At 30.9% G+C, this 10,371-nt stretch overlaps 2 protein-coding genes across 2 annotated transcripts in view; one reads left to right on the forward strand and one right to left on the reverse strand.

Annotated features, from left to right (window-relative positions):
• The window catches only part of LOC105617298 (dmX-like protein 2), a 17,709-nt gene extending 15,946 nt beyond the window's left edge, over positions 1-1,763 (reverse strand). Inside the window, exons 1-4 of the mRNA XM_012198864.1 lie at positions 1,677-1,763; positions 978-1,175; positions 731-884; positions 389-487 (exon numbers count right to left, since the gene is read on the reverse strand). Of these exons, the coding sequence (XP_012054254.1) occupies positions 389-487; positions 731-884; positions 978-1,175; positions 1,677-1,763 (538 nt within the window). The remainder of the gene's footprint in view (positions 1-388; positions 488-730; positions 885-977; positions 1,176-1,676) is intronic.
• A 5,581-nt stretch (positions 1,764-7,344) lies between these two features.
• Positions 7,345-9,861, forward strand: LOC105617299. The gene is made up of 4 exons (XM_012198865.1): positions 7,345-7,554; positions 7,707-7,722; positions 8,390-8,494; positions 9,335-9,861. The coding sequence occupies exons 1-4, from the start codon at positions 7,345-7,347 to the stop codon at positions 9,379-9,381; spliced, it is 378 nt and encodes a 125-aa protein (XP_012054255.1). The 3' UTR covers positions 9,382-9,861.
• The last annotated feature ends 510 nt before the right edge of the window (positions 9,862-10,371 follow it).

The raw sequence follows: 10,371 nt of genomic DNA on the forward strand, positions 1-10,371 counted from the left end.
GAAAACGAACAAACCTAAAAACTTAAAAACTTAAAACTTTTAAACTTTATACTAATTATAATTAATACTACTTACTTTGTTTTGTTATTACTTACTTATATAGTATATATATATACACACATATATATATATATATATATATATATATATATATATATATACATATGTATAACAAAATCAAAATTTTAGTCACAATCACAAAAATAAATTTATTAAGGTCATTCTGATGCATTTGTTTTGATTCTGCAATTTTCATTCTAATTGGATGAGATATGCAGATAATCAAGTTTCATAATTATAAAAATGCGATAGGTTAGCAAAGCTGTGATATATTAACATGCACATAACATTAACATTATACGTTCATTCTCGAAAAGAATGAACTCACGATCCTGAGAAATGTTTGCTGTAACGTTATGATTGTTTCCGGTCGTGTTGACTTCTTCTGTTTGTAACGTTTTCGGCTTTGTAGTTGTAGATAATGTCGCTGCATCAAGTGATGAAAAATACGATAATTCTACTATTTTAAATTTTTCATCAAGTATTAAAATATAATAATTGTCAGAGAAAAAGATATATTTTATTGTATGTATGTATTTCATGTAAATAAAATCTCTAATCATAAAATACCGATATATATTTTAACACAACTTGAAAATAATTTTTCAATATAAAATATCAATTTTTTTTTTATTGAAACAAAAACAAATCTATGAGAAGATAAACTTACTGTGCTCTTCTTGAAACGGAGTGATATTTTGATGCCACAATTGTAACAGTTCGCCACCTGTTAACAATCTTGTTCCTTCTAAATTCCATGACAAAGAAGTAATATTCGATTCTGTTTGCAGACTTCCTGTTTGAACCCATCTGTATTCTAATTGCTATAAAAAAAAATTTACAAAAAATTTATTAAAAATCTAAACGAGTTCTTAAATATATATCAAAATATGTAACAGAACAATTATAATACAAACATGTGAACAGGTGCTGTGTATGAGCGGCGTTGGCTCAAAAATGCAGACTTGATTTTCATAGGCTGCAGCTATTTTTCCTGTGTCTGTACTACAGTCCAGACAGCTAATCCTGATGTAATTGTGCACTGCCCCAGGAATTATTTGAACTCGTTCAAAATTATTGGCCAAAATCACAATATTACAACCAGCTGCATACGCCTGAATAGACAGATAATAAATCAATTTGTTACTACTACATACTTTTAACTCTACCTTCAAATAAATTTAAGCATTATTTAAGCATATTATCTTATCAAATCTTAAATCTGTCTTTTGATATGATATACTATCACACTAACGCTATCACTATTCTTGATAAAATCTTTTGACAGCTAATTACAAAAGTTAGTAAAAATTAGTAAAAAAGATTTTCATTTTAATTCGCAACGCTTCAAAAATACCAGATAAAACATGTAAATAAAACAATAAGAAATATACATTTTCGTCGTTTGTCGAAGAAAACTGTAAATTCGTGAGACATAAATGTCCCACGTTTGCAAGCCTAATGAAAATGTCATTCGATCAGCTGACTTCCATAATGCGAGAGTGCGTATCGACTTTTACGATCACGTATGAAATTCCTTTGACGATATTGGCGAGGTTGGCCCATTGCCAAGGATGCGCCATATGAAAGCGCGATCGTTATTTCATGGGACTTACGGTGAAGGATATTCCCTCGACGGAACCGACCGCGTAGCAGCGATCGCCCGCATTGCAGGCGCCGCTAAGTATCTGATGACAATTCATGGTATCACACGCGTCGCACACACACACGCGAGGCGTTAGATCATCGTCCGGCGGCGTGATCCGCCGTTTCGTCTGCGACTGTGTCGAATCTGTGTCCGGATATGCCGTTGACGTCGACGTCCGGGCGCCCTACGGTCCGGCCTTGTCGGTCTAAGGTTTCGTAAATCCCCGAAGAACGCGTCACGCGTCTAAAATCGACGCGACACGATGATCGGGCGGCCACGACGACGCGGCCATCTTTAAATGGACGTCCACACGAGCGACATTGTCGCTGATTGTCTCGTCAATCGTCAGTCGTCTCCGATCTCCCTGGCCTTGCCTGGCCCTGATGACTCCGGTCTATGGCTGTACGGAATGTACGGATGGCTGACTAGCCGACTGCCGACAGCCGAAGGCGGCTTCCGGAGCGCGCGCATGCACTGATGCACCAACGATTGCGCGCGCGCGTATTGCGAATTCGCGTATCGATATGCTCGCGGAGGTGCTGACGACTTAAGATGACTCCCACGTCGTCCAGTGAAAGACAGATGAGAATGATACAGAATTTATGTAATATAATCGCAAGTTATGATCGTGATTATTAGGAATGGACGCGATGAAAAAAATAAATAGATGCCTAAATAATTATTTAAATATATATATATATAATAATTATAAAAAATAATATTTAAAATTTGTAATGTTTTGAAAACAATGATGATATTAATTAATTTGTAATTTGTAATTTCTTTTATAGTTCTTTAATAAATTAAAGTAACGAAGGTTATTTTGATCATACTCATTAATATTAACAGGTGATTAATTAATTTAATGGATTAAATTGCTTCCTGCAAAATTTTGAACATACTATAATATACAATTTAATATCTTTGATTTAACTTAAAATTTTTCATGACAAACAATTATTTTATTATTTATTAATTATTACTTTATTAATTATTACTTTATTAATTATTATTTTACTTTATTATTTTACTTTATTAATATATTAATTATTTTATCTATATTAATAATAATTCGTTTTCTCTAATTTAAAAAGTATGAGTTTTTATACTCGCTCTCTCTTTTTCTTCAGACAGACATTGACGATTAGAGGGATCTGTACGTTCCCGAAAAAAAATGTTATAGATATGAACATATTATATATATATAATTATATATAATTGTATATAAAATATGTCAACTTTTTTGTATAATTATATATTATAGTTTATATAATTTTATATAATTATATATAATTGTAAGTGAACATCGGAATTAATCGTAGAATGTATTTCCTTTCATTTTATATATTAAATATTAATTGCAACATACACATATATCAATCAAATAAAAAATTTAACTTCCAATTGTGTCTCATAGGCAGTACTACTTTTTTCTGAATTTACGTAATCTAAAGTAATATCAAGTTGTAGTAGATTTTGCAGTAAAAATAATTAGCGACGCTAAAAGATTAACACTAGAAAAAAGAAAAGTTGATAGATGTTACATAGTCGCTTGTCATACAGACTCGCTTTGAACGAGGCAGGTGAACAACATGTGTAACATGCATGTCGTATGCGCCGTTCACGTAGGTGCATACAATGCCGTTACGGCAAAAGAAGAAAAATACATATTACCTATAATCGAGCGGTGAGTTTCTTCGGGGAAAAAATTATTCACCTGCACTTGATCATATCGATCCTTTGTTATTAACCGCCTCTGTACTATATTTAGCTGTCTTTCCATTAAAGCATAATCAAAGCGCATTGGAACGGGTGCTCATATTTTTTTTTTCGAATTACAGAAGGAAAGATTCTTCATTTAAAGAGGGAAGGAATCAAATTAGATCTGAAATCATTGTGATTAGAAGGAGGAAAAAGAAAAATTATTCTTGCATTCGAAATCGGCGTAAAATGATGACGCGATTGCTAAACTGCTTATCTTACGAGGAACTGACACTCGGCTACGTGCGTGTCATTAATTGCGACCAGTTGACACCAATTATGAGACATACGCTCGCACTGTATTCTTAATGATATAACCAAGTGGACCGCGTAAAAAATATTTTTGTAGCTCATATTGTAAGGCATTATATAGGCTTAATGTTATACGCTATACGATATTTCTACAGTTTAAATTTTTTTAAACACAAACTCTTTATATTGTAATATTTAGAAGAAAATGATGGAACAACTAATGATGGAAAAGCTTTTTTTCTTTATCTTTATCTTTATCTTTATCTTTATTCTTTATCATTAAATTATGTATTCAAAAGGAAAAAAAAGTAAATGTTTTTTTTAATAATAATTATAAAATTAGTGCAACAACATCACAAGAACTTTACGGTACATTTAAAGAGGTTGTAAGGCAAATGCAATATGTTAAGAATTACTTGAAAAAATTACAGATTATTTTAAATTGCATTTAAAAGTAATACAAAAAAAATTAGAGACAATTGACCATCTAGATTAAAAGTTATTTCGATAAAAAGTAATATTTTTAAAATTTGTACTCTAATAGAAATATATGAAAATGTATTATAAAATAATGATAAAAATCTCAATTTTTTATATTTTTTTATATATTTTATGAATTCAAAAATATTTATGTAAAATTACATTGAGATTCAGACATTAATTGTTCAGTAAATAAACAATAAAAATATTTATTTGTTATAAACTAATTGGGAATCTCAATGAAACTTTACATAAGTCATTTTTAGTATTTAAAATATTTATATAAAAAAATTTAGATTTTTGTTATTTAAAAAATTTTTGTTTATAACAATAAAAATAATATTAAATAAAACAAATAATAAATTTATAAAAATGTGTTGTTCAAATAAACAGAATGTTATGAACACAACTTTCACATGCATATAGTTTGTTTAAATAAATATGTAAATATTAATATATGTGTTTTATGCTCTTACAACTTCCTTTAATCAGTATCGTATTATTATAAAATTAAGTTATGGAACGTGATAAATATAGCATTATTATTTCAGTAAATATAGAATCAATAAATATCTCTCACATACATTTTTTGCATTAGACAATATACAATTATTAAATACAGATATTTCGTCATATTTTCAAAAGAATTTTAAAAAATGTTCATGTATTAAATATTAAATATTACACTAAAAGCTTTGCTCATTATTTTATGATAGAGATATTATTATTACAACATTATTACAACATAAATTAATATCAATTCTCGCTCATATAATATAGATTAATAAATAGTAAACTCAGGTCAACAATTTCAACGAGCTATAATTAGATGTAACAAAGCAATATTTATTATTCACAATTATAATTTTCGATGATAAATCAACGGTACATTTTGACTGTATTTATAATTAGTTCTCATCAGCAACAGAAATACATAATTATTCTATATATCAAAATTAGAATAACATATTATGAGAATTATCTCACCTTCGAGTAACCGTCTATTGTAACAACGTACCATTGAAACTTATCGTCGAAAATTATAATTGTGAATAATTACTTTGTTACATCTAATTATAGCTCGTTGAAATTGATCTGGGGACTATTTATTAATCTATAATAACATGATTATACATGAAGCAAAAGAGAACCAAATCATCTTTTTAAATTCTTCACACACATATATATATGTGTAATAAATATAATAATTAAATCTGTTTTTATATAAGTACATATGTAGTGTATATGCAGATATATGTATTATTTTCTTACAGAGTAAAGTCTACAAAACAAAATAAAACGAAATCCTTGGATTATAAATTCTATTCTTCTGCAATGTTGCAAAATACACTTTTTCACTAATTGCTTTTAATCTTTTCTTTATATAGAATTTAACGAATAATAATCAGCATTTGTATTGTTTGCGCGACAATTTATATTATGAAATTTCACCTTGTTCCAGTCGATTGATAGACTTAACATATCTGTATAAGGGCAGTAAATGCACGCACATATGTATGCGCATGTGTACATATTCGAGCAGATAAGAGAGGTATAGAAGCAAAGATATAAAAACCTAATAGCTGCCTGACGCATGCTCCGTTTCAGGTTCTGGTTGTGGGGTAATATCCAGTTGAGTAAGAGAGCTTCGTCAGGTCCGCGTCGATCATTACTTGACGGAGCGCAGAGCCCGTCAAAGACGCGACGAAAGAGAAAATGAAGATTTACCCGTTTCTGTCAGTTTTTCATCGCCCCGTTCGACATTGCGAATATTGAGGCATATCATCCCTATATTTCTATTCCATCAAGGGAGTCAAGTCCATGTCCGTAAAGCGTCAACGAGTCTCCTAGTACCAAAGGATTCCGTCGCAGCGACCGGCTGCTCGACTCGGGATAGCTCGCTATCAGATCCAGGCCTTTATCAACAATTAAATAAACCCGGCCGATCTCGACTGCAGACTCGTCTTAAGCCGGCCTTGAACGACTTGCATCCACGTCATCGACATCCCCGGAATATACGCGCGTAGAGACCAGTGTATGTTGCGTGTAGGTGTGCGTGCGCGGTGAAACAACACACACCTGTGGCACATCCGCCTGCATCCGCCGTCGTATTTACGTGGTCTCTGTCATATGTATTATTGCGATTAGAAATTTAGCAATGATATCGTTCATCTCGGCGGCCGTTTCAAATGCCGATTGGATGCTGGAATCAAAATCGGTGTAACTACGGTAAGTTCTACTAATGTGCGATCATGGAATTGGATTAAATGTGAATAATAAATTAGATAGATGCATAAAGAATTCATCCGCACGCAGATAAAATGTAGTATTTATTTTTTAAACGTAGGCAATTTAAATGCATAACATAATATATGTTTAAATTTTGTTTAAAATTAAATCTATTTGTATTACATGCTGTAGAATTACTGAAACATAGACTTTATGTTAGAAATCGCAATTTATCATTTACAATTACCCCATTCATTTGTACGAACTAGTTCAATACATAAATACATAAATAATCTAAAAACATGAATAAAAATATTAATAATAAAGAAAGAAAATTATAAATATCTTCTTAAAAAATTATACTGTAAACAAGATTTATTTTCGTTCAGAAATGATTTAATATATATCCGATATCATATGTTTTATATAATATTGCTATGTTTATATTGCTATGTTATATAATATTGCTATGTTTATATAATATTGAAATCTGAAAGTATCAAAATTATATCGGTTTCAACCTCTGTTTTTGTCAATCATTGATCAATATATGCGCGAATAATTCGAAAATATGAGGGATCGAACGTATAACATCTTGTTAGTGAATTAATATCAAGCCAATGATCAAACAAAATAGAGAAAAAAAGAGAAAGAGAGAGAAGGAGAGAGGAAGAGATTATTTAATCTAAAATTATTGACTGCTCATCATATTCCGTATCGGATTTTTATCTTTTATTAAATTATTACACTCTATTTTTTTCTTTTTATAATTGAATTTTCTACAAGATAACTAAACATTTGCAATATATGTATATAAATTAAGAAAATTTTATACTTAATTTGCATAAGATTCTTGATTGAGAATAATTTTAATTTCAAAGGATTAAGGCAAAATTGCCGTCGTCGATGGTATTATGACCAAACCGACCAAACAGATATCCATATCTTTTCATTCCACTATCGATATGGATGAACACGAAAAGATCTTGATGACAGGAACATTGGAACAGAGGAAGGAGGCCTTTAAAGAGGATGAGGAGCTCATGAGAGAAACCACGAAATTTATCAGTGAAGTAATAGAGACGGCCGCTACAGAGGCTTCGAAAAGAAAGATTCAATCGGAGGTAAATAAACTTGTGATTTATTCAATTTATTCAATTAAAGAAAATTTCATGACAGTAAACAAAAAGTAATGAATTAATTATCAATGAGTCAGTGTTTATTATATTATATTGTGAAAATCGAGCAAGTTCAATATTTCTTTTTTATATTTCAGGGAGCTGAAGGTGAAGGTAAGTACAAATCGGTTTTACGTTCTGATTCTTACTGTTTAAATGTTCTAACTTATACGGGATTGAAACATTCTTAATTGACTCACGTCGGCTATAACGAAGGAAAAGAAGGTGGATATAAATAAAATGGTAAATACTTTATATTCTGGGAAAGGTAGAGAAAAAAAGTAAGTATGTGAGAAGAAACAGATAATAATTTGAAAGTAGACGGCTAGATTGCTAGAGATAATTGAAGAAATTTATAGATGTCAGTGAACACGTAGGTAATCATTAAATAAGTATAATTTATTCAATAGATGCATATTTGAATTGACGAATAGAAATATGCTTGTGTTTGTGTAATATCTCTGTACAATACGGGAAAATATGAAAATGATCGTATAGATACAAGCAAGATTATAAATAAGATCGATGTTTATAAGCTAAACATTTTATTTATTTATAAGTTAATTATTTAATCTTTTATTAAATACAGTTATTAACTTGTTTTCTTTGAAATTTTTTTTCTTACACATTTTCTCGTGCCATCAATAGCAACGGAGATATTTCAGATGATCAAGTTGGGTGGGACACCCCGTAGAGCTACTTGCAAAGTAGAACATGGCGCAATTATAATTACCTTTTGAGATTGATATTTATAACATACTGGCTATTCGTGTGTGCGCAGGTAGTAGATTGAAGGGTGGCGATACCATCGCTGGCTGGAACAATCGAGCGCGTGGATTCTGCAATCGTATTCTGAATGCGCTTTGCCCGTGCTTCACTAACCATGGTAAATCGTAGAGCGATTCATGTAGTGACTGCCGCCACGCTATTACCAGCCTCCTTTACAAACAAGTAGTTTTGCATCGTGCTCTTTCATCATCATATCGCATCATCATCGATCAGACTGCAGATCCTCCCATATATCACCTGCAGGTAGATGAAAAAAATTAGTCGATCACACCGATCAATTCGAATAGCGATCAAAGCGATCGTTCTAATTCCTCCGCTAATTAACGAAGAACAATATTCTTGATCTTTATATACTTCAATTTATTCCATTATCTCTCATATGAAACAATGACTGATTGCCGTCGAATCGTTCGGTACTCATTTAGTAATCATTCAGTAAATCATTCAATTATTCGTTACGATCCTTCAATGTATAGATGTTTGCAATATTCATCATTAGACGTTCTATTTTGTTGCAATACGCGCTTATCTCGCAAAATTTCGATCACTGTCATATAAATCCATTAGATGATATTTAAATTTCTTCACCTGAACATTTGTATAAATCAATTAACGGATCCATAGCAATCTGGCATGTTTCATCATCGGAGTAGTAAGCGCAACTGGAAACGGCAGCTTGCATCGAAACAGACTGCAGACTGAAGATAGAGAGCGGAAGTTAATTATCAGTTAAAGAAGAAAAAGAAATATTTTATTTTCAAACACAAGCGAGCTGAACGTTTTCAGAATGCATGTTAATTTTGTATTCCAAGCAGCGCGTAAACGACGAGATTATAGTGACGTTCTCCGCGCTAGTACCACTTGCATGTTAAAAGTAATTAGAAGATGTGTCAAGTTAATGATGGATACACAATGGATATGTATTCTTTTCCCTTAGAACTGTTCGCCTGGACTCCGTACCGGTATCGCTTCACAAGACCTTAACCGTTCGATGACTCCCCGGATTTTTCGTTCCATCGTGCGAGCTTGTTACAAGTAAACAAATAAACAAAATAATATCAAGTTTTTTCTATTGTCAATTCGTATTTTGAATCGTGTCTCTCGTACAATTAAAGACATTGCGTATCTATCTGAAAATCGGTGCAGCTTTCTAAATCTCTCTTTCTAAATCTGACTGAAGTAGAATACGTCGTTAGGAAAGATATTAATTGCCATTAATTGCGTGTAAACAATAGGAGATTACTGCAATATGATATATAAATCGTCAATGTCAAAATAAGTCCTGATTATTAATTTTCCTAATGTCTTGTGAAGAAAGACGAGAGTGTTTAATCTGCTGTGACTGCTGTGCAGCCGAGCGTGAAAGAAGCTATATTAGTGTTCAATGGCAGAGATAACTGTAAGTATAATTGGAAGTGGCTCATGTACTTTATTTTAAGGCAGACGCTTTATAGAGTAATTTGAATTAAAAAAAAAAAAAAAAAAATAACGGCAATAGTTAATTCCTTATTTTATTCCATTCAAAGTATGTGTCATTTTATGACTTTCCAATTCTATAAATTTTTCAAATGAGCACCTTGGCAATAATGCCACGTGACAGTTCCTCTCTCATTCTTTGCAATATAAAACTTACTTTAGTCTAACGTATAAAAATGGAATATACAACATGAAATGTTTCGAGTTTAATGTTTTTATATTTTTCTCTAAGCTAACAAAGTGATGATGTGTATATGCTAATTTTATATTATATAAAAGTTGAAAGATTAAATATTGGAATTTAAATATCAAAATATAAAAAAGTTAGAAAGAGATGATTATACGCGTATTATAGATATCAAGGTTTATAAATAAAATTTAACATACCGAATATTTTGAATTGTAAAAAGATTTTTTTTTATATTATATTCTAACAAAATATTATATCACGTAACATATTTTAACTTACTGATTTATAATTTGTTAAATATATTTAAA

This window comes from Atta cephalotes (genome assembly GCF_000143395.1).
Source record: "Atta cephalotes unplaced genomic scaffold scaffold00012, whole genome shotgun sequence".
In the NCBI taxonomy this organism is placed as follows: Eukaryota; Metazoa; Arthropoda; class Insecta; order Hymenoptera; family Formicidae; genus Atta; species Atta cephalotes.